The 26,054-nt window shown below is 40.6% G+C and overlaps 1 protein-coding gene and 1 non-coding gene across 6 annotated transcripts in view; one reads left to right on the top strand and one right to left on the bottom strand.

Moving 5' to 3' along the window:
* ULK4 (unc-51 like kinase 4) overlaps positions 1-26,054 on the bottom strand; it is a 529,164-nt gene that overhangs the window by 308,469 nt on the left and 194,641 nt on the right. For all 5 annotated transcript variants that reach the window (XM_061195276.1, XM_061195278.1, XM_061195279.1 and 2 more), the window contains 2 exons: positions 14,349-14,400; positions 14,105-14,249 (listed from right to left, as the gene is read on the bottom strand). In XM_061195276.1, the coding sequence (XP_061051259.1) occupies positions 14,105-14,249; positions 14,349-14,400 (197 nt within the window). The remainder of the gene's footprint in view (positions 1-14,104; positions 14,250-14,348; positions 14,401-26,054) is intronic.
* Positions 25,311-25,417, top strand: LOC133095843 (U6 spliceosomal RNA). The gene has a single exon (XR_009701700.1). It is a non-coding gene; the product is annotated as a U6 spliceosomal RNA (small nuclear RNA).

Here is a 26,054-nt window from a genome sequence, read left to right as displayed (position 1 = left end):
CTGAAATGACAACGTGATTAAAAAACACTCAGTGCTTTTGTCACTTAAAGTTTCCTCTGAACAACAGAAACAATATTCCATGTTTCAAACATGTGGAAGAAAATAGATACTGAAATAAATGTATGAGATATAGGACTGGCACTTGCCGATGGTGGTGATGATACTGACCGACCTCACAGAGCAGGGATGTTGGGAAGATTCAATAAGACAATCCAGGTAAAATGATTAGTATTGAGCTGCGCACATAGTAAGAGACCCAGAAACATTAGGCATTTGTGTCGGGCGTCGCAAGACCACCCTCACATTCAGGGATTCTAGAGGACTCATAAGACTCACATACAGTTGTATTTATAGTACAGACTTAGTACAGCAGCACAGCAAGGGCACACAGCTGAGTCATAAGGGAGACAGACACAGGTGGAGGCTGGAAGATTCCACGTGCAAACTTCCTTATCCTCTCTCCCTCCCACGAGCGGTCACACAGAGCACACTCTCCCCCCAGCCACAAAAACGCAGCATGTGTGCGTGATGTTACTGCCCAAGGAAGCCCATTAGACACTCAAGTGACCAAGGTATTTATCGCGTGGGGCTGGCTGCATAGGCAACCTAACATGTACCAAAAATCCCAGACTCCCAGGATGAAGGCAGGCATCCAGCATAAACCATACTGTCTGCACAAACAGTCTGGGCACAGAGGACTACCCTCATCAGTTAAACACTGACTGGCAGCTCTCTGAGAGCCAAGTCCCAAGATGGCAGCCAAGGCCAGCCTTGCAAGCAGGGCTTTCTCAGGAGAGCAGCCTCAGATCTGCTATGTCAACTCTTTGCTGAATGGCATTCTTATTAGTACTTTAGAACCTGAAATGAAAAGTATTACCAGAGAGAATAAAACTCAAAATGTCTTCATCAAAAGTTTCCACTGTGCTCCCATGTTATTTGCTAGATATAGAGCTGGCCTGTATGCTGTGTGTGACCTACTTAGGTTCAGCTATCCAGTAAACAACACCATGTAGATGCTCAGTTAATAAGCACCAAATGAATGAATGAATAAATAAATGGACAAACTAACCAATCAACTTTACGACTTAACTCTCCAGAACAACCAACTAACGAGGGAGCAAACCATCTCCAAAAATCCAAAATGTGTATTTAAAACTCCATGACATGAAGCAGATGTTTTATCCTCTAGAGAAGAGGGCCCCAGGCTCTTACTCAGAGCCTATTTACTCTCATTTTGGAAATCATTACATAACAAGCTTAATTATGCAGCCTCTAAGCCCACAGTCTTTAAAAAAGAAGCCAAGTAAAGGGAGGAGAGGGACTATTACAGAAAGACAACCCAAGAATTACAAGAAGTGGGGCTTGAAAGCATAGGAAAAACAAAAGAAAGCAAACCCAAGAACTCCTAGCAGAAAGCAGTCCAGGGAGCATTTAACGCAGAGGAAGCAGCCACTCATCCCCCAATGGGACCTGAGGGCCCATTACACACCATAATGTTCAAAATGGGGGTAGTGAGTCAAGGAAATGTTAAACTGGGTAGAGCACTCTGTTTAAGGAGCCAGGAAGTACCATATTTTAATTTTTCTTATGAAATATTTTTAAATTACAGCAATTAAAGATTCACCCATGTATGACAAACATAAAAGACAAAATACCAATCATTCATAAATAAAATATTAACAAATAAAAATCAAATTGAGGAAAGCCAGACATTTTATCATACGAATAAAACAAAAATCAAGGAACATCTTTAGAGGTGATAAAAATGTATTTGTAAAATTAACATACAATTCGAAATTTTTTTAAAAAGGAACAACTCAGCATTTTCCTTTTCTTAATAGTCTTATAAAATAAAAAGCTCTTATCATCCTCAACTGGGGGCACCCAAGACTACCTTTAGGTTCAATGATTTGCTAGACGGACTCACAGAACTCAGAAAAGCTGTTATGTTCCCGATTGCGGTTTATTACAGAGAAAGGATACTGGTTAAAAATCAGCAAAGATGAAAGGCACATAGTACAGAGTCCAGGAGGGACCACGCACAAGCTTCTAGCTGTCCTCTCCCAGTGGAGTTGTGTGGACAGGGCTTAATCCTCCCAGCAACAATGCGTGACAACACGTGTGAAGTACCGCCAGCCAGGGAAGCACTGGCGTCCAGGGTTTTATTAGGGGTCAGTCACTTAGGTGTGGAGTGCCTGTGTGGCTAACCTCTGTCTCCAGCCCCTCCGAGGGTCAAGCTGATATGGTGTGGCCCAATGCCCCGCCATAATTCACGTTGTTAGCGTGAATTATCTGGCATGGCTCATGCGATACAGACTCTCTTATCAGGAAGGATATTCCAAAGGCTCAGAAGTACTCTTCCAGAAGGGAGTCAAGAGCCAGTTTCTTCATAAGGTGCAAGGTTTGGACCACCCCACACCTGCTGAGCTAAGCCTTTGCAGCACACATCCTTAACAGGGAATCTGAGGCACTGCTGAGTTTATAGTGAGGCATTAAAGTCAGAGATAAGAGAAGAATGCACTCTTCCACTGATTACTGGTATTTGCAAATTGTCAGCCAGAGAATTTCAACAGAAGTAGGGGTAAGAAGCTTCTTAGGAGTCACTCACATACCCCAGATGACCAGCTCCCCTCGTCCCCACTCCCAGACTTACTGGAATCACTGAGGAAAGCACCACAAAACTATGAATTTTAAAAAGCTGCCCATGGGATGTCCTTACTCACATGCTTGTACAGAAAGCAGAGGAGAACACATGGACAACTAGTTAGAAATATAATAGACAAAACAATCTCAAGAGGACTGAAAAATATGAAATATTTTTAAAGGGACTTAACAAGAATATGTAGAACCTACATTTAAACCCAAAACACTGATGAAACTTTTACTGTCTGAAATACAAATGTGTTGAGGTTGTTTGAAGGTTATCTAACCTTGAAACAGGAGGGAAGGATGAAGCTTGTACCAGTCTAACGCGTAACAATTTTCCCAAAGAATATTGCTATGTTTTTTTCCCCTTGGAAAAAGAAGGGTAAATTTTATAATGGATATGTTTAGAATAGAAATATTGATATATTGAACATATTTTAGATAGGTTTCTAATGGTCAGCAAGAACTAGCCAAAAGAATGCTGTGATTTATTAAGCTTGTCTTTCTCAAGAGAGAGAATGCAACTGAGCTGATAGTAATTGGATTTTGCACTCCTCTGAATGAGACTTGGCAGGAAAACAAAACAAAAAAAAGATAACCCCAGACTCCTGAAATGGCTATAAAGGAGAGTGACCAGTGTGGAGCTGGCCCACGTGGATGGACGGGGGCTGGAGAGGAGCACTCCAAGTGCGCTGAGCCCGGCCAGAGACTGCGATCGCTGCTGTTGACGTGAGAGTATGCCGTCCAGTGTCCCAACACCCCTCTCTTCCACTTCTAGGATCCTCCCCAAATAAGGGATCTTTGCTAGGTTCCAAACAGCTGAAAACCAGGCAAGAAAAGCCACTCATACTAAATTCTCTATCCAAGAGGAGAGAAAAGTGCTAAAAATCACATATTCAGGGATCCGAGGGCTAGACTCTTCCCTACCTTGTCAAGTGCCTGGAGTAACCAGTGTCAAGCAGGTAGGCTGGCAGAACATTGAAACAGGCTACCTAAATAACTCTGATTATTGTGAGGAGTTATTCTGGGGGGTGTGACCAAAGAACTGGCCACATGGAAAGAAGTGCCTATTTCATTGAGGGAAAGGGGAGGCACCATATCGTAAAAAGGTCCACTCTGCTGGAATTAAACCCCAAACTCACATTTCACATGTCAATGGAGTGTACTCTGAGAATCTGGGAGGAAAGAGTGATTCCAGGATATCCAAGGAATTTTAAGGACAAATACAATGAGGAAGAACCTGCTAAAAGAAAAGCTAAAGTACATTACAAAACCACTGGAATTGTTAAGTGTAGCGTGGGATCAAGAATAGACACACAAATTAAAAGGAAAGAAAGGTGACCCAACATTGGACAAGAAAGAGTCATCACAGAAAGGGAGACAGAATGGTCAGGCCATATCTTATGAAAATGTATCATCAATAAATTAAAAATTCAAGTAAAAATTTTTAACTTTGTTGAAATACTAAAATGAGTAAATATTCACATACTCTTAGGTGAGAAGGCCTCTATAGCATGACAACAAAGAGAAATGAATCCAAAAAATATTCACAGTTTTCAAGTTTTTAAGTAGTAAATGTTTCTCAGTGGCAAAACCACCATAAACAAATCAAATGCAGGGAAATTTATTTGCAGAATATTGGTAGATTTTATACATTCTTAATATATAAAGAGCTATTTGCAAACCAACAACCATCCCACCAAAAAAAAAAAGTACAAAATCCACCTAAGAAGAATATATATGGCCAACAAATATGGGGAGAAAACTGTCAGCATCATGACTATCCGAAGGAATGCAAGCTGCAGCTAATAAGAGTACAGAAAAACAGGCAGCTTCATAAACAGAAGCTGGTAGTATACACCGTTTGTCATCTTCAAAAACAAATTGTCAAAACATGTCAAATGCCCTTAACATGTATTTAATTTTCAACACAGTGGTTCCACATCTAGAGATTCAACAAAAGGAAATCAGTATGCACCCAAAGATGTGGCCCTAAAAATGGTCTTGTAGCAGTACATATAATAGTGAAATACTGGGAAAATCCTAGATATTTACTAACCAGGAATTGTTTAATGATTTTAAAACATTTATAAATGTAGGTATAGGTAAGTAGATTACAAGACAGTCAATAAAAGAGTGTTATATAAGTATAGATACAGATATTCACAGTATGACGTCTGGGGGTAGGAGGAAGACACAGGTTCCAAGGAGGAAATTTCAGAAAGTACTAAGTAAATCTCACCAGGAATAGAGAAATCATATAGTGGAGAAGGCAGATGTTAACATAAAATGGTAGGCAAGAGGCAAAACACTGAGAGTCTTGAATGGCTGGGTAAGAACTATTAATGTTATTTTCTGCCACCTAAAGGTTTCAAGGTTTCTGAGCAAAGGAAGCTATGAGGAAGGCATTATGTTAAAATGCATTTGTAACAGTGCAGGGTGGATTCCAGGCTTAAAGATTTTAAAGGAAGGAGATGTGTGGGGTCAGATAAACAGAAGGCTGCCAAACAGTAAACGCATGGAGGTGAAATCTACCTTTGGAGAAGGCTGAGGACTTTCCCTGGACCGCTATGAGAAAGGGGGAGATAACCTACTCTTTTGGGCATTTTCGGTACAGGTTCTTCCAAAATTTGTACTAGGTGATATCTCGGTCAACTCCAAAATTTTATGAACTGAGAGAGGGCATAAATCAAATAAATCGTTGATATCTTGAGACTTTCCAATCTTGTGTTTTTATGTGACCTAAGTTCTACGCGACACTCTATTGTCTTGCGTGGATGCATAGATACTTAAGCATATCAGTAGGTACATGGATACATAAGTGGATGGAGAAATAAACAAATGGTGGGAAGATACATACATACATACATACATATATATATATATATATTACATTTTTTAAGTGAGAGAAAGATAGGTAAGACTTCAAAATAAGTATTAAATATAATTTCAGATAGTAAGCCCTAATGTCTGGGCTTCTTTGATAAAATCAACAGCAAATTTTCATTATGAAGGCCTGAAAGGCTAAAAAAAACAACCAAACAATGACTGCACTAAAGCAACACTCAAGGTTTACAAAATATTATCCAAAGAACTGGAGCACTAGAATTATTCTGATTCAGAAGGATGAAAGAGCCTTTACCTTTAACTCCCAAATTATCCCAATTCAGATTCCCATAGGTTGTACCCCCAAAAGAGGAAAGATCACTCTACCTAAATGCACTGATTTAGGTACACACTCAAAACATAAAAGGATTAAGTAAAAAGAACAAAGTGGAACTTTCTTTTGGTGCAAAAATATTTAATTAAATATTATGTGCAAAAAAAAACTTACCTAAGGAATCGCCAAAAATGAAATACTCCTATATATTCTGATTCCCATCAAAGATGGTCAAGTTCATGCCTATTTTAACATAGAATACTTGTAGTTAAGGGAGACAAAGATGCAATACAGAAACATCTGGATGTCCTCTGAGCCACCAACACAGAAATCAGGTAGTGAAACTCATGACTTTTGCTGGATATTATTTCAGAGACATCAACTCTACAGTGTGTTGCCACTAATAAAATCCATTTATAAATTCAAATTTCTAAAAGGAAATACAATTCTAAGTTGTCCAGGATACAGTCCTGAGATTTTAAAAAACAAAGCCTTAATAATTTATGAAGTCATTATGGCCCTGATGATTGTACAGGTCACAAGAGAATTGTTAAAAAAAAAAAAAAGACAGTACTCACTTTCCCCAGGAGAGAAATGCTGAATGTCCTACTGTCATAAAAACACTGTAAACACATTTATATCAGCATGATCTCTTTTCAATACAAAACACTCAAAGCTAAAGAAAAATATGAAAATAGAACAAAACATGTTGGCAAAGTGGTTCCAGTCTACCAAAGGTAAATTGCTTAGCGCATTTTTCCCCCACGGCTTGCTGCCTGGCATAAAGCCTTCCCTGACTATGCTATTGAAATAAAATAAAATAGGCCCTCCCTCCATTTCCCCTTGTCGATTAAAAAAAAAAAAAAAAAAGCGTAACCTAAAAGTTGAGAATTATGTTTTATTTGGCAGACTTGTTGAGGACTTAAGCCTGAGAGGCAGCCTCTCAGATCGCTCTGAGGAACCACTCCAGAGAAGTAAGGGAGGGGCCAGGATATACAGGAGCTTTTGCAACAAAAACCAGGCAGGTAGTCGGAACATCAAAAGATTACTGTCAATTAAAGAAAAACCAGACACCTAAAGTGAACGAATCTAGCAATTTTCTCCGTATGGGAAAATGCAAGAGTCTGGGCTGACTGAAATCATTCCTTTGATATGCACCTTAGCTATCCGGGGCCAGTGTCCTGCTTTTCTCCATCCTGAATCCCCCCAGGGTGCACAGTCTGGGGTGGTGGCAGTGGCTGAGGGCTTGATGGCCACAACATCCTTTGTTTACTGATATGGCAGGTGTCATTCTCTACCTACTTACACCATTTTCTGTATTTTCTTCAGAGCACTCACAATTAACTGAAATCACCTTATATATTTATTTATTTACTGCTTTGTCTCACCCACTATACGGTATGAACACCGAGGGGCAAGGATTCAATCTTTCTCACCACTGTATCCTGAGTTCCTGGCACATAGAAGTCACTTGATATATCATTTATATGATAAATGGGAGAAAGGAGGGAGAGAAGAAGAAAGGGTTTTAAACCTCCTGTGAACAATCACACAAGGTAGTTCAAATTACATTATTTACATTTGTAGGAATATTAGAATTTCCTCTTCCCCAAGAGTAGTGATGTGTTTCCTGAGTGGAGGATCTAGTCCTGCTTATAGCTAAATACTGAAAGAGCAACGCTCTCCCCTTATGTAACAAGTGTCAGAAAAAAAAGTTCAAACAGTCAGCAGAGGACTACTTTCAATGTTAAGATTTCACTGATAATGACTTTGATATAAAACTTCTGAGAGGTGCTGATTTTAATTAATAAGGTCACTCTGGGCTTAGGTTCCATTAAATATTGCCTCTTCTCTTCTGCATGAACCTTTAAAATTAAATCTTGTCTCTTTGCTGGAAAAAATCATGGCAATTTTCTGAGTATATGTGGTTTATCTTTCTTCCCAGAAAAAAACTTTTCCTCATTAACCATACAGATAGCAGTTACGTTCCTGGCATTTCAACTATCTTGAAGAAAGGAGGAGAAATGGAAAGCAGGGAGGGGAAGGAGGAAGTGAGGGCTCACACACCAAGTCAATGGCAGGGCCAAGATTTGAATACAAATATATTCTAATCACAAGATCCACATTACCAATGAACACTACTACCAACTTCAATAAGCAGACGGTTTTCTCAAGCTGGTGGCCAAAGAGGAAGTCAGAGTAATGGCAAGCATGAAGGGGATTTGACAAACCACTGCTGACTTGAAGATGGAGGGGCCACGTGAAAAGAATTTCGGGCACCTAAAAGAACATGAGGCAGCACAGAAACAGTGACTTTGGTCCTGCATCTGTATACTGGGATGAATAACGGCCTCCAAAAGATATGTCCAAGTGCTGACCCCCTGTGAATATGACCTTATTTGGGAAAAGGGTCTCTACAGAAGTAGGTAAGGATCTCGAGGTAAGATCACCCTGAATTTAAGGGCAGGCCCTACATATAATGGCAGATGTCCTTACAAAAGAGAGGCAGAGGCGATTTACAGATGTAGGTAAGGATCTCGAGGTAAGATCACCCTGAATTTAAGGGTAGGCCCTAAAGATAATGACAGATGTCCTTACAAGAGAGAGGCAGAGGTGAATGTGAGGCAGACACACAGGGGAGAAGGCCATGTGAAGACAGACACAGACTGGAGAGATGCTGCCATAAACCCAGGATGCCTGGCAGCCACCAGAAGCTGGGAGAGATGCGTGGATTCACCCTCAGAGTCTCAAAAAAGAACTAACCCTGCTGACACCTTGATGTCAGACTTCCGGCCTCCTAAACTGTGAGAGAATACATTTCTGTTGTTTTAAGCCGGTCGGTGTGTGGTAATTTGTTACAGCAGTCTTGAGAAACTAATACCACAAGAAACAGTTCTGCTAACAGCTTGAGTGTGCTGGGAAGCAGATTCCTCCCGGAGTCTTCACTCAAGGACTCAGTCCAGCAGACATGCGATTTCAGCAGCTCGAGATCCTGAGCTAGGAGCCCAGTCGCACGAAGTCAGACTCCTGACCTACAGAGCGTGACCTAATCAACAGATGTCGACGTAAGCTGCTAACTCTGTGTTAACTTGTTATGCACCAACAGAAAAACTAATAGAATATTTAGAGTTTAATTTTCTTGTATTATTAGTTAACACTGATAATCCAAAGTTAAAGTTTTGATGATGAGCATCTCTTTCTTGTTCCTGACATGGAAATGCCCATAATGGAATAGTATTTAAAGATTGTGATCAAAGGAATCTAGAGTTCTAGGTGATGTTAACAGATAAGCCTCAGTAAGTAGTGTCCTAATGTCATGTAATGTTGAGAAACCTTGAGCTTAAAAAAGTTAAATGGGTAAAACTCAAAAGCACACAGAATATTTCAGAAAGAACATGTGTTCCTCAGCACGTTTATAAACATGGTGTAGGCTCACAGTTTAAGAAAGGCAGCTTTGATATTTATTTAATTTATACTTAAACATTAATGACTTACATGACTTACAAACTTCTACGGTTAAAAAAAATTATTAATTTATGAAATATCTGGCTCTACCAGACAATACATTCCACAAAGGCAGAGGCTGTGCCTATCTTAGTCATTATTAGAAATATGCCTATGAAATAAGATGGATACAATTAGTATCAGTGAATGAATGGGCTGATGAAGAGAGAAAACATTTTCTCCCAAGCTTATTTCACAGAACTCTCACATGCAGATTTCTGCTAGAAATAAGCTGGTCTGCTCACTGCCCACTACTCTGCCTCTTCCACACCTTTGCTTACCCCATTCCTGCCTGGGGTAGCCACTCCTCTTCCATCCAATCATACCCAGGTTTCAAAGTCTAACTCAAATACCATCTCTCTATATGTGGTTATTACATAATCCTCCACATACAAAAGGCACTAAACAAATGCTTGTAACTAAACTTCATCTCTTTAGAAAGCAAAGCATGCACAGTAAGAAGGGGTAACAGTTCTTTGATATTCACAATTTACATAGTAAGCCGTTCACTCATGTTATCTGTGATAGATGGAGTGACGCGTCAACTTGACTGGGCCACGGGCCACCAACGTTTGATTACTGGTGTGTCACCAAACGTTCTGGGTGTGCCAGTGAGAGTATTTCTGGATGAGACTAACGTTTGAGTCAGTAGACTGAGTAAAGCAGATTGCCCTCCCTACTGTGGGTGGGCCTCATCTAATCCACTGAAGACCAAAATAGAATAAAAAGACTGAGTAAGAAGGAACTCCTCCTGCGCCACTTCCTTGAGCTGGAACATGGGTCTTTTGCTGCCTTTGGTCTTGAATGGAAACATCAACTCTTCTTGGGTCTCCAGCCTGTCAGCCTTCAGACTGGTACTGGTAAGTATACCCTCAGCTCTCCTGGTTCTCAGGCCTTCAGACTCAAACTGGAACTATACCATTGGCTCTCCTGGGTCCCAGCCTGCACACTGCTGATCTTAAGACTTCTTGGCCTCCATAATCATGTGAGCCAATTCCTTATAATAAATCTCAATCTCTCTGTCCCTCTCTCTCTCCCTCTCCCTCTCCCTCTCTATATATATCTCCTATTTGTTCTGTTTCTCTGAGAATGATAACTAATACTTATTTTAATATGATATTTATTCTTACAACTGAATTTTCATTCATATCACACCACAGTTCTGAAAAGCACCTGGAAGAGAGGTATTACATGGTATTTAACAAGATTAAATTATTGTGCTCCCTGAAAATTTTGTAACAGCCATTAGAAAAGACATCCACTCTTTCCCTAGAATCATAAACCAGGAGCCACTTAACCACCAAGTAGAAAGAGCCTCTCTGAGAACAAAGCCACATAGATGTAGGCAGAGAAGAGATGGTAAGAAAGAGACATACACACAGTACTGTAGACACAATTCAAACCCCTGAATCCAGCTATATTTGACACCAGCACAAGTCTCTGACTTCTCAGTTATGTGAGCAAATAATTACTTTGCAAGTTAGCCTGAGTTAAGTATTACTGTTTGCAAATAAAATTGTCTTAACTGGGGCTTCCCTGGTGGCGCAGTGGTTGAGAATCCGCCTGCCAATGCAGGCGACATGGATTCGAGCCCTGGTCCAGGAAGATTCCACGTGCCACGGAGCAACTAAGCCCATGCGCCACAACTACTGAGCCTGCACTCTAGAGCCCGTGAGCCACAACTACTGAGCCTGCGTGCTGCAACTATTGAAGCCCGTGCACCTAGAGCCCATGCTCCGCAAGAAGAGAAGCCACCGCAATGAGAAGCCTGCGCACTGCAACAAAGAGTAGCCCCTGCTCACCGCAACTAGAGAAAGCCGCGTGCAGCAACGAAGACCCAACTCAGCCAAAAATAAAAAAATAAAATAAATAAATTTATTAAAAAAAAAGAAATCGTCTTAACTAATACAACACTTTCAGGTGAAAAGATTGAAAAGACTGTCACCTTGGCTTTACCCAAAGTATTTTTTAAGGTCAAAGAAGGATTAAAACTTTAACAAAATTAAAAGGATCGACATTAATATGTCTATTTGCACATTGAAGCAGGTTTTATATAGCTCCTATAAACTCTAGAAACTTTATTATTCTTAAGCCATTATATGCACATACTCATTGAAGAACATGAATTTTCCATTATAAGCATTTCTAAATTTACAATTGCCAAGAGCTATCTGCAAAGACCAAATTCCTTGTCAAGGTTTCTAGTTTTCCAGTATCAAAGTTAAATGAATTCATCATTTGTATTTCATTTTTTTAAATTTTTTACATAATATTTATTGAGCCCTTACTATATATGCCAGGTGGGCACAATCATCAGCATCTATTTAATGGCCACTTCTATGAAGTATGTAGTATTACTATTATTGTACCATTACAATCTTCATTTTAAAGTTTAATAGGAGGGATTATAATGTTCCTAATAATAATAGTAGTGGTGCTACATATTTGTCAAGAACGTACTATGGGGGATTTCCCCGGTGGTCTAGTGGTAAAGAATCTGCCTTACAATGCAGGGCATGTGGGTTCGATCCCTGGTCAGGGAACTAAGATCCCACATGCTGCAGGGCAACTAAGCCCGCGTGCCACAACTACTGAGCTTGCGCTCCTCAACTAGAGAGCCCATGCGCCCTGGAGCCCACACGCCACAACTAGAGAAGAGAAAAAACAACCCGCACTCCACAACTACAGAGAAGCCTGCACACCACAACGAAAGATTCCCGCACGCCTCAACGAAGATCTCGCATGCTGCAACTAAGACCCAACGCAGCCAAAAATAAATTAAATAAATAAACAATAAAAAAAAGAACATACTATGTCCCACACACTGTACTAAGTGCTTTACAAGAAGTATCCCATTTAATCCTCATTTTTGAATCTTTTAAATTAGGTACAATTATCCTCATTTTATAGATGAGGAAACTGAGGCTTAAAGAATTAAATGCAGAGCCAAGACCTGCACTTCACATCAGAATCAGTACACAAGGTTTGAAAACATTCCACACCACATCCCCATAAATCCCATAACATTATCCAAAGTGCATTTCAAATTGCTTAATCAAAACCTGAGCTCATCTACATTACATTTGCTCTTGAGTTGCCATGTGGTTTACATTTGTGTTTTCCTCTTCAATTCCTCATCTCTGGAAAAGGTAAAGATGCCCATTAAAGGAAATACATATTATTTATTATAGCTCAAATGAATAAAACAGGAGCACTAAAATTATAGATTCAATACTTTTTATACTACAGACTGTTCCAAAAGTGGGCAGACTTTAGAAACAATGAGATTTTCTTTCAAATGTGCATCGGTGTTAACAAACTATTGTTAAACTGAGAAGTCTTGTTGGAGGAAATCCTGTCCCTCTTGGGGGACATCTCAGGTCCTGAAAAATGTTTCAGTACAAGTCGTCGGGTAGCAGACAAGATGGCACTGATAGCATTAATTAATCCCATGAAACGAGATTGGAATCTTATATTTACCCACATTAAGTACAAACCACACATGCACACACGCATATATAACAAATGCAACCAAAAATATATTCATTGATAGTTTATCACTGAGAAAGCTCCACATGACAAAGTTTAATTTTTTTTCATATAGATAATCATTTTCTTACTTTGAGTATCAAAAGTATTCTTACTGTATGTATTACCAGGAGTCTCCCTGAAGCCAACTGCAGAAGCACGGGAAGCAAAAAGAACCAAGGGTCTAGCTTGTAAATCAAGCCGGCACAGGTCAAGCTCCCGTCAGTCAAGACAGGCTCCCTCAGCTGGGAGAAGGGTTGTCACACACTGGCTACACACTTCGTAAAATATACCTTCCTAAGCCAACAAGGAGTGGTTGAGCTCTTCGGAATATAATTAGATCTGGTTTCTATATTGTGAAAAAAAAAAAAAAAGGTTTTTTAATAAGAACAGATCTTGAGAAGTTTAACAAATATCGGGGAGCATCTGGTGGAGCTGCCATCCTTGAAAACTTGCTGAACTGACTCAGACTGTAGGCCAGGCCCTGAGGAAGCAGGATTAGGCATGCGCTTTAATGCCTGACACGCTTTCCAACATTTGTTTAATTTTATAAAAAATTTATTTAATAGTGATATGTGGCATGCACTTTTTTTAAACTTCAATTTTTTTAACTTCAATTTTTTTGTTTGATAAAATTTACAGTGTTGTCTGAATTATAAGGTGCCATTTTAGAGCTTAACATATTTGCATTGGGTGCTCTCAGCAGTCATCCTATTGTGTGTTTGCTATGTGAGCAATGGAGTAAAAGAAAAAAAATAATCCCCTTCTGTTAATTACTAGTCATTAACTGTTCTGCCACCATCCCTCCCCCACAAAAAATATCCTGTTTTTAACTAAACTTAATTTCCATTCCAAGAGTTTGGAGGGGAGGGAAGGAAGATTTCTTTCCATCTCTATTATTTCTGAGTAGGTCCAGGAAAAGTCCCAATTCTATGTTCAGGAGTCTTGTCATGTTGACCTTGAATAATAAACCTTATCCCTCTGGCCACAAACATTTTTAAATCTGCAAAACTCCAGTCATGTGTCTTGTAGAAAACAGATAAAGTTCTAAATGGATGTTTTTGAAGAAGGACTGAGATTCTCCTGCGTCCTATGCAGCACAGTAGTTACTGCCTCTCTTTCTAGACCTCCTTTACAGGGAGCGCATAAGCCCCCGGGCAAAAATATAAGGTCCCTGCGACCCCGAGCCCATCACTGGACCTCGTTTGCCAGAAGCACCCTGGGCACCCTACACTTCTCTGCCTGAGTGCAGTGCATGGGACTTACTGGGGAAGTAAGACATCTCTAATGAGAGCCAGAAGATTGCTGTCAGAATCGACATTCGCCTCCTTCTTGCCATCACCAACCTCCTGGTTCACGAGCAGAGATGTGGTTTCTGAGAGCAGCCGCAAGCTGAAGAGTCTCCACTCCACTTGAAAGAAAAAAAAATGCCAAGAACGTGACCACGTGGAGATAGAATGAAAACAGAATGTGTAACTGATGGAATTCTCACTGATGTGGTCACACTTACCATTCCCGCTTTGAACCAAGGAGACCAAGGGTGGCAGGATATAATCAACCACCTAAAAGGAAAGACGTAAAAGACTTGGTTCAAATCCCTACAAACAAAAAACTGATATTGTTACCGAACTCAAGTCCGTGTGCCTGACGCACAGTGAGGCCAAACAATACTGAAACGTCGGAGTTCGGAGCAGACAAAGGTTTACTGCAGGGCCCTGCAAGGAGACGGGTGGCTCATGCCTTAAAAACCCTGAACTTCCCAAAAGCTTTCAGCAAAGCCCTTTTACAGGAAAGGTGAGGGAGGGGCGGGGTTAATTGTTGGAAGCTTCTTGGTGTCAGATCCTTTGTTCTTGAGGTCGGGTCATGGTCAGTTTACGATGTTCCTGTAAACGTCCACCAAACAAATGTTAGTCTCTGTTCTGACAAGACGAGGCAAGGTCCCAAGGCTCAACTTTGGCCCTCCGAGGTCCAGGCCTCGTTAAGGGGAGGGGTCCCTGCGCGGGCCGGTCACCCTGCCCGGGTCCTCCCGCCAGTGCCCAGCCCGGCTGAGGAGGCAGATCTCAGCTGGCGGCGCCCGCAGGGCCAGGTCCCCAGACCCCGCCCAGCCGTCATCGCTGAGGGAGCCAGGTGCCCAGGACCCAGCCGGCCCTCAGGCTGCCCAAATCAGGGGCCGGGTCCCACGCACTGCGACCCACGGAGACCACTGCCGCCGCCATTAGGTTGTAGGGGCAGGGATGGGGGAGAGGTTCGCCGCTGCCTCAAGGCCGGGCCCGGACCGTGGGCGGCCTGGCGAGGGCTCTGGAGCCCTGCAGGACACAGCCCGCAGCCTGCCCCCAAGGCCCCCAGCTCACCCGCCGGCCCAAGGCCAGAGGGCCTGGAGGGCCCCAAGGAGAAGGCCAGCCACGATCCGTCTCTCACCGCACTCTCTGCTACGCGCACAGACCACTGTGAGGCTGACTGTTGGGGGAGCAGGACATCTAACCACCCCACTAAGGGTCACACGCTGTCACTCGCGCCCACCCCACCCCTATTACAATATCAACCACTACCCATGCCTTTTCCACTGACAGAATCATTAGTCAAAGGAGTGAAAAAAAAGCAACAGCTAAATTTACCCAGGATTTAAACTCTGCATGACATTTAATAAACCACCAAGCTCATTTAAATCTGAAAAAGTCCTCAGGTCAAAATGACATTATGGTCATCAAGACAGTAGTTTATCAAAACCTTCAGAGTTTATGAAAGGAACTTTAGTATATAATAATACAAACTCTGGTTGGCATGGGTTGACATTAAACCGTCAAATAAAGATATGTAAGCTGGTGATCATTAGTCAAGTTTAAACTAAACAACAATTAAAATGTTGGAGGAAAAGGAGATACATAATCCTCATGTTTTTGCAAATACATCAAAGCGCTATGACAAGTTAATCCTGGTGATTTTTAGAAATAGATTCCAAAGATCTAAACCCATTACACAAACCACCTCTATGATTTTCTAGTTGTATCAGACAGAGCACAATCAAATATGGTTTGAAACCTACTCCAAAATAACAATTTACCCCCCAAATGAAAATGGATGATGAAGAAAGGACAAATCATTTCCACAGTGTAATTCTTTTTTTTTTTTTAAAGGTTGTTGACCGAATTCTTTTTTTTTTTTTTTTTTATTTTATTTATTTATTTATTTTTGGCTGTATTGGGTCTTCGTTTCTGTGCGAGGGCTTTCTCTAGTTGTGGCAAGCGGGGGCCACTCTTCATCGCGGTGCGCGGGCCTCTCATTATCGCGGCCTCTCTTGTTGCGGAGCACAGGCTCCAGACGCGCAGGCTCAGTAATTGTGGCTCACGGGCCCAGTTGCTCCGCGGCATGTGGGATCTTCCCAGACCAGGGCCCGAACCCATGTCCCCTGCACCGGCAGGCAGACTCTCAACCACTGCGCCACCAGGGAAGCCCTCCACAGTGTAATTCTGAAAACCACTATCTCATTTGGTGAACTCTTTTGGTGACAATAAACAAAATTCCTGTTGTTTATAGCTGAATTGATTCCTGATCCTAAGATGTGCTCTCCTCACACTGACAAAAGGGCAGGAAAAGCGGTCCACGGCCCAACACCACCCTCTTGCTGTCCAAACCAATGAAAGGATACCCTACACAGGTAAGGATCTCCACACATGGGTAGTGGTCCGTCAGTGTTACCCTGTTCTAGCTCCACTCCGCAAAATAAGTTTATACGTAACATTATATCTAGATATTTGCACCACAACCCTAAGAACTAGGGATGTTTTGTTTACCCTCTTCCATGAAGTGACATCACATCACTCAAAGCATAGACATCAAGCTTCACTAAGGAATTTTTAGAACTCTAAACTCCCAGGTACATCAAAAGCAAAAACTATGCAAAGAAGAGAAATATATCCCACTATCAACCCCTATCAACACGCTCAACATCTATCTTGAAGGTTTAAGAGAGCATATTAAGAGAGGAGTGGGACTGAAATTATCTACATGTCCAACTCAATAAGTTTGAAAACCAACAATTAGGCGTGGTCCAAAAAGCAAGGCTGTCAGAAGATGAAGAGACAAAAATCAGTAGTTTTCCAATATGCCTACAACAACCAATCAAATAACGTAATTAGAAAAAGGTACCATTTACAACAGTAATAAAATTCTAAGGTATCTACGACATCATGACTTTCATAGAAAGATATATATATATATATATAATATGTACAAGTATGACAGCCATTGATGGACTTCTGAAAAAAAGCTTGAAAGCTGTCACAACCATGCTCACAACAAGAAAAAAGACAAACAGAAAATCAGCAACTCTTCTCAGACATACCAGAGACGTCAAGTCACAGGGCAAACCAGCTGTCCCCCAGAAGTGAAGAGACAGGCAAAGACAGAGAATCATAGCTTAACAGGAGCAGAAACCACCAGTGGAGCCAGCAGCTGGGGCAAAAACGTAAAGGGTGACTGACTAATTGCTGGAGTCTGAGCGGAAGAGAGAAAACCTCCTTCAGGCCCTGTGTGCACCTGCACCTACCAACGGGGAGGGGGGATGAGGTGAGAAGCACTTGTGAAGTTCACAGCCCAGGCACACAGGCTCAGAAGAGGAATGAGACCAAATCAGAGGGGCTATGGAACCCTCCTCCCCCCACCTCACCACAACATCAATAGGGCTCCTGTGTAATAACACAGGATTACAACAGAGAGCTGCTTTATTATAAAGACACAGGCTTTATTTCAGAAGGAGTTATTAGGGAAACCCAAGACAACAGGAGAGACAAAATAAGGACATTATGGGGAATTTTAGCCTCTGAAACCTACAGCTACAGCCAACAGTAAACACAGCCTGGCTCTTAGCCAGATAAACATAAAACTTCACACTAAGGGCTCGTTGATCTCAGTTCATTTTACCTGATACATCATGCTGGAGTGAAATATTTGAAGTGCTGAGAGGGGGAAAAAAACACCATCCTAGAATTCTGAGTGAAATTATCCCTCAAGAGTAAAAGGAAAAATAAAGACTTTCTCACACACACAATAACTGAAGAAATGTTTTGCCAGTAGACTTGCCTTGCAAGAAATGTTAAGTTTCTCAGAAAGAAGGAAAATGACATAGGTCAGACACTCAGATCTATATGTTAGAGAAAAGATAAATGAAGGTAAAATATAGTAATTGATGAAAAGCCTCAGAGAGGTCAACTCTGTGCAAATTAATCTGTAATTCCAATAAAAATAAATATTCCAACGAGGTTTGCATGAACTCCTCATACTGATTCTATAATGTATTTGGAAAGGAGAGGGTCAAGAGTACTGGAAAATTTTCCAAAAAGCATGAGGCATATTTGGTTCACCTTCTCAAGTTTCCAAGTTTACTGTGATGGAAATAAACATGATAGCACAAGCAAAGGAGTAGACAAAGAGATTCATGGAACAGAACAGAGAGCCTAGAAACAGATACATATGGGAACGCAGTAAGTAGCAGATAGAGTACTACCAACAGTGGAAAAACATATAGACTATTCACTGAAGGGATAGGTACAACTTAGTTGTCTATTTGGTAAAAAAATATCATAATGCTAAAAAAAAAAATTACTGCAGGCTTAAAGATCTAACAGTTAAAACAAAAGCTCTTAAAGGAAAATATGAGAGAATAGCCTTTGTGTTATTAGAGTAGGAAAAGGCTTTTTAAATGATACCTAAAAAGTACAAACTAAAAGAAAATACTAACAGGGACTTCCCTGGTGGCGCAGTGGTTGGGAATCCGCCTGCCAATGCAGGGGACACAGGTTCGAGCCCTGGTCCGAGAAGATCCCACATGCCACTGAGCAACTAAGCCCGTGCGCCACAGCTACTGAGCCTGTGCTCTAGAACCCACGAGCCACAACTACTGAAGCCTGCTCGCCTAGAGCCCGTGCTCCGCAACAAGAGAAGCCACCGCAATGAGAAGCCCGCGCACCGCAGCGCAGAGTAGCCCCTGCTCGCCGCAACTAGATAAAGCCCGCACGCAGTAACGAAGACCCAACGCAGCCAAAAATAAATAAATTTATTTTTTTAAAAAAATACGAATAAATTTGACATTAAAATGAAAAATACTTGTATAAGATGAGTTCTCATAAACAAAATGAGAAGAAAAGCCATTGGCTAGGAGAAAGTTCTGCAATCCCTCTACCTGACAATGAGTGAATATGCAGAATACATGAATAGGGGGCGCCCCGAAGGAGAATACCTAAATAGCCAGTAACCATATCAAAACTACTCAACTCCACTAATAATCAGAGAAATGAAATTTCTCAATTTACACAAATTTACACAAATCCAGTTAGAAAATCACATAATACCAAGACTGGGGGAAATGGGTACTTACATACCACAAAAAAAATCAGTAAATCAGTATTTAACTTGGAAGAACAATTTCACAATACCAACCAAAGCTGAAGATGAACATGGCATACAACTCAGCAATTCAGCTTCTACATGACATATTTAAAAACACTCATTGCAGATCTGATTTCAGGAGTGAAAAGAGACTGAATAAATCATTACATTTATATTTCATTATTTAATGAAAACATCAACTTGCAAAATGATACAGGCAGTATGACACTATGTATCCTGAAACAATACCTATAATCTTAAATACATACTAAATGTAAATTTCTGTATTAAAAATGTATTTCGTAAGTCTTAAAAGAATAAATCTATTTAATTATAATATTATTTAATTTTTTAATTAACACAGTTTTCCTCTGAATAACTCAAGGCAATTATAATAGTATCCCAAGATGATACAAATTTAATCCTTCCAACTGAGAACGATCCTTGAGAAGAAGTAACAGGAGGGTGGTAATGGAAAAACAAAATGCTTTTTATAATATGTAAAGGAAGACTACAGAAGTTTAGAACATTATTTGACTATTCACCTTTAATTCATATTTTTGGTGAGCAATGACAGTTGACTACTTTATCAAATGAAAGTTACCCATTAAGACATGAACTGAAAAATGAAATTACACTGAAAATGTTTGCATGCTTAGCAAGTCAAACCAGGCAAAGGATATAAAAACTGAAGAACAATTTCATTAGTTTTATTTATACTCTATTCAATAACTACATAGACTGAAATAATAAATGGTGTTCAGGAAAAGATTGTTGTTTTTAAAATCCTAACAAGAAAAAGGAGACCACATATCTTTTGGCAAAATGTTCACTTAAAGTTAAATATACAATGATTCCAGCAAAAAAGACAACATGAAAATAAAACATTTAAAATGTTAGTTACTTCGGAGATGAGAGCAAAGAAACATCTTTAGTTCCTGGAGTAGCGTTTAAGGCAGAAAATGTAAAGAAAATGTAACAAAGGAAGTTAAAGAAAATAAACCATTTCAATAAATTTCCATGCAAATCAGAAGGGTATCTACTCTCAACAAACTGCGGGGGAAAAAATGTCTGTATAACTGACACATCCCAACATTTACAAACATTAATTGTGTGTGTATATAATACATATACATACACACACAAACATAAAATAAATGATTTAGATGAGCTCACAATATGTAGGTAAGGGGATTTTATCACCACCACTCTCAGAACTTAATAGCTACTAAGGGCCAGAAGGGAAAGGAGCCCATTTACAAATATGTATACACATATGTATAAAGTAACTAACATTATATAAACTGGGATGTGGAGATAAGCCAGTGTTTCCTGGAAGAGGTTGGGGTGTATTTTATTGTTGTTGCTGCCATTGCCTTTAAACTAAATAGCTGCCAGAAGTTAGATGTAAAGGCCTAGAGATCCATGCGATGACTTAGGCTTTCTTTTTTTTTTTTTTTTTTTGAGATATTTAGAGTAATTTACTCTGAATTTAATTTGAAAACATTCAGATGAGAATTAAAACAATCATCTAGACATACAATTTGCAAGATTCCAGTCAGAGATGAGAAAGGAACTCTAAATTGAGAGACTGTCTCAAGATGACAAATGAAGCAAAGTTCTAGCCTCAGCCTCCGGCCCCAAATCTCTGGAGGTCACACGTACTGGCTCACAGAAGGGGACTGCTGCAAAATAAAAGAGCAGCTCCAAGGGTGCTCGAAGTGATCTGGGGGCACAGGGGAGAACAACCACAGGAAAAGGCTCTTGGAACCACAGTAACGATGGTTACTTGGGCCCAGGAGCAGGGCAAATTTTTTTTTTTAAATATTCTGACAACTATATTTCAGTATAAATGGTTTCCTATATAACCCTGTGCATTTTATTTAATTTGCTTTATGCATTTAAAAACACCATTCTTAGAAGGAGTCCGCAAACCTCGGCAGACTGCCCAAGGCTTCCAGCGTACAAAACATAGGAACAAATGAGTCCAATGCCAAGAACACCACTCGGCTGGGCTCAGTGGATTCTTGAACCCTTCCAAGGGTGGGTGGGCCACCTGTACAATATTTCTAGCTAATCCACATCTCTTGCAAAAAGGACTAATTTCACCAAAGGAAAAAATCTTTCTAACAAAAGTATCATCAAGATAAAGACACCTCACAAGTGTGAACTTCTGATCAGGGTCTTTCAAATGCTAACTAATCACCCCTGGAGGATGTATTCCTGAAAGTGTACTTCACATATAAACTGACCTCTCCTAGGACAGAGATTAAAACTAACTCATGCAAACAGCCACACAGACACAGAAAACAAACGTAAGGTTACCAAAGGGGAAAGGGTAGGGAGGGATAAATTAGGAGTTTGGGATTAGCAGATATAAACTCCTATATATAAAACAGATAAACAACTAGGACCTACTATATAGCACAGAGAACTATATTCAATATCTTGTAATAAACTATAAAAGGATCTGAAAATGTATATATGTGTATGTGTATATATATATATCTGAATCACTTTGCCGTAAACTAGACACTAACACAAAATTGTAAATCAACTATACTTCAGTTAAAAAAAAAAAAACTAACTCATGCATATAATTTCACACCTCTTGTGAAAGGTTAAGTACTTTCAAGTAAATTACGCTAGGTTTCTCAAAATAATACTGGGAGAAACCATAAAATGACTTATGAAATCATTTCACACTCCTCTCCCTTTGTATACATGATTTTTTTCTGCCTATAACACCCACTCCTCCCACAGGAGCCCATCAGGAGTTGATTCCTACGTGCCTTCAAATTTTAGCTCAAGAATTGCCTCCTCTAAAAATTCATCTCCAGACCCTGTTAGACTGAGCAGGGCTCTCGGCATGCCCCATGCGTACCACCAACACAGTCCAATCAACTACGGCGGTCCAATCTTTGCTTTCCATATGGGTCCCTTCCTCTCAGCCAACACTGAACCGGATTCAGAGCAGGGCCTGATTCTAGCACCCTAGTGTATTCTCAGTGCTTCATTTAAACAGGTGGTTCGCAAAAGGCACTTATTATGAATATATGAGTAAACAAAATACTTAAGTGTTTTCTGTGTCCATTTTTATATCACTGCTATACCTCTATTCATACTAATTTATCCTATTAATATGAACAGGATGTAAAAAAAAAACTTTGAAACGTAAAAGGTACTTGTCCTATAGAATGCTAATTTCTCAAAAAAAAAAAAAAAAAAACTCATTTGATTTTGTATCCTAGTTGTCAGCTGCCATCACCCCAAACTTTGAGCTTTAAAAGGAAAACCCTTAGCCCTGCACGCTATAAGAAATCTAGTGTCCTCTCCAAGATTTATAGGAATGTGCAAGGGCTTATTTACTTTCCATGGTTCATTGCCAATGCTTAGTTTTTACCTCACTGACTCTAGTATTTTATCTGCTTTTCACCTTCTCCTAATGTTTGCTTCCGAGAGTCTGAATATACAAATGAACAATGGTCAGACTATTTATGACAAAAGGACTCCAGCCACAACCTTTGCAGGAAACAGCATGGAAGCCACATTGTAACAGCTGCAGCCATAAGCTCAGAATGGTTAGAACTTGGTCGATAACTGCCAGCGTCACTCTTTTTTGTACTGTGTCCCCTTTGACTCAAGACCAACCAAAGAAACCTAAATATATTCTCCTATCCAAACCACATAGGATGCTCTGTTTCTCATTAGCTTGACTCCAGTCCCCCCATGGCAATCAGGGCACACCTTAAGCCCTCCCTCTTTTTCACCCTAAAGTTTTTACACCCCCTGCCAGCCTTGGAGTCTCTGCCAAAGGCAAGTGATGGTGCTGACTCCCGTGCTATAACAGCTCTGAGTAACAGCCTCTGCTGGTTCTCATTGGGGTGGCCTTCATCAATGTCCACCTTTCTCACTGTACCATGCCAACATGGAGACGGAACACACAGTCCTCTCTTAAGGATTAAAAGTCTCGTAAGCTCTCAGTATGTAGCAGGCTTTACTGAGGGTGCGAAGTGAAGCAGGTTTTATAACAGCAACACCAACAATTTAAAATTGAATATGAAACATCCTGCTTTTAGTCATCTTTTATCACCTGCAACTTTGACTTTTTCCCTAACCTTCTCCCTCCACAAGCTCTGGGCTCCTGCCCTGTCGCCAGCCTCTTCCAGGCCCCCTCTTGGCTCCTCCCTCCTTCCCTCTTATCTCACCCACCACCCAATGCCTGTTCATTAATCATGCAAATTTTAGTTACCCTGCCACCCCCAGCCCCTTTGTTCGTCCAGGCTTCTAGGCCACTCCTAGATCCCTACCTACAAAAACACCACCCCGGCTTCCCTGGTGGCGCAGTGGTTGAGAATCCGCCTGCCAATGCAGGGGACACAGGTTCGAGCCCTGGTCTGGGAAGATCCCACATGCCGCGGAGCAACTAGGCCCGTGAGCCACAATTACTGAGCCTGCGCGTCTGGAGCCTGTGCTCCGCAACAAGAGAGGCCGCGATAGTGAGAGGCCCGTGCACCGCGATGAAGAGTGGGCCCCGCTTGCCGCAACTAGAGAAAGCCCTGGCACAGAAACGAAGACCCAACACAGCCAAAAATAAATATAAAAATAAATAAATAAATTAACTTAAAGAAAACCCACCATCCCACACAGATCCTGATGGTTATAAAAAGGCCAGGAAGATGTTTCATGGCGACAGCTTTTCTCTGTCTTCCACCAGACCGTATTTCCTGGAGAGGAGCGCCTACCTGCAAAGGAGGAGGTTTCCCTCCACATAATGAGACCCACGCATCCGTGCAGAGATGGAGGATTCTCTCTTCCAAACACACTTTTAAAATGTATTCATTTTTATTCTCTTCCTTTAACACCCACTGATTTTTATCTAAAATTGTAGCTATTGATAAGTTCCCTTAGGACCTGAGAAATTTTGCATCCTAAATCATACAGAAACAGGAGGAAGGGGGCAGGGCACAAATTTAAAAGAATGACAGAGCCATTGAGGATACAACAAAAACTGGTTAGAACCGACTAGGTCCAAGAGGGTGGAAGATTCGACTTCCGGTAGACCCTGAGCTTCGTTATGCACTCATTGTAATATATTAGCATATATTAAATGACACGCCCACAGGTGCCATGACAGTTCCGAAGCCACCCATAAAAAGCCCAGAAGTGGGCGGTGGCCCAATTTCTGGAAATCCCTGCCCCTTCCCCAAAATAGCTGGAATAATCCTCCTACTTATTAGCCTATGAAATTACTGTGCCCATAAAAACTAACCACCCTGTATTTTGGGGCTGCTCTCGCCTTTTGAGACTGACTGCTTTCTGCCTGTGGAGTGTGTATCTCTCAATAAATCTACTTCTTACCTATCACTTCGCCTCTCACTGAATTCCTTCTGCACTGAGACATAAGGAACCTGAGCTTCAGGTGTGCAACTTCAATTAAAAGACAGTGGGTGCTCAGAAATAACTAATTTTCTTGTCAACTGCATTATTATGAACTTTCATCAAATCTTTAACCGTGGTCATTTTTAAGTCTTCTTTCATTTACAGACAGTTCTGGGTGTACTCTGATGCTTTTGTAAATATGTTCCTATAAAAGGGTTTCATCTTCAGGAAATTCATGGAAAAGACTCTGACAAGTACAGGTTTCTGGTACCTGACTGTACTGCTGAACTGAATGAATAAGCATTTTCAGAACTCTAATGAAAAACTGATGCGCTCATAAAAGTGCTAACAAAAGATCAAGATGAAAAAAAAAATTAATTACATGGAACTGAGTGAACTGATGAGGATGAGTATAATTTTTGTGACTTTCTGTTTGAAGTTAAAAAAAGAAAAAATCCCACAAGGACTCAGAGGCAAAGAATATACAAATCAATTTTCACTGCAAAGTAAAGAAGCTGTTACAGTGGAGGATTACTGGACTGAATGTCAATATTATGACATAGTATGAGTGTGTTTCATGTTTGGTAATTGCAATCATTGTTGCTTTTGTTGTGGTCATCCATGTACAATGCTTGGTGTCAGTCTATTTATCTCTTGTAAAAATAAAATACAGTGAAAAAAAAAAAAAAAAAAAAAAAGACAGTGGGTGCTCGCTTCGGCAGCACATATACTAAAATTGGAACAATACAGAGAAGATTAGCATGGCCCCTGCGCAAGGATGACACGCAAATTCGTGAAGCGTTCCATATTTTTTCTTCATAACTCAAAAAAAAAAAAAAGACAGTGGGTCCGAGTTCCAGTCTGAGTTTTGGCTGTGTTTGAATCTCACCTGAAGTCGTGCGGTTTCAATACCAATACAAAGAATGATTATCGATTAATCATGTTGCGGAATGTGTGATTCAAAAATATCACTTGGGGAGTGCAGTCTGACCCATGATGAACCTCAATCTGCATTTTGAGAAGTCACATGAAAATGGTATGCTTTTTTTTTTTTTTGCGTGTATCGTTTTTTTTTTTTTTTTACATCTTTATTGGAGTATAATTGCTTTACAATGTTGTCTTAGTTTCTGCTGTATAACAAAGTGTATCAGCTATATGTATACATATATCCCCATTTCCCCTCCCTCTTGCGTCTCCCTCCCACCTTCCCTATCCCACCCCTCTAGGTGGTCACAAAGCACCGAGCTGATCTCCCTGTGCTATTTTACACTTGGTAGTGTATATATGTCCATGCCACTCTCTCACTTCGTCCCAGCTTACCCTTCACCACCACCCCCCACTGTGTCCTCAAGGAAAATGGTATGCTTTAATGACAACCCAATGCCAAATGGCAATAAAATAGATAACAATGAAGAAGAAAAAAGGACAAAAACCTAAAAACTCTCTTTAC

Source organism: Eubalaena glacialis, chromosome 7 (assembly GCF_028564815.1).
Source record: "Eubalaena glacialis isolate mEubGla1 chromosome 7, mEubGla1.1.hap2.+ XY, whole genome shotgun sequence".
Taxonomy (NCBI): domain Eukaryota; kingdom Metazoa; phylum Chordata; class Mammalia; order Artiodactyla; family Balaenidae; genus Eubalaena; species Eubalaena glacialis.
Note: the sequence above shows the minus strand (reverse complement) of the source record. Positions and strands in the feature narration are given on the sequence as shown.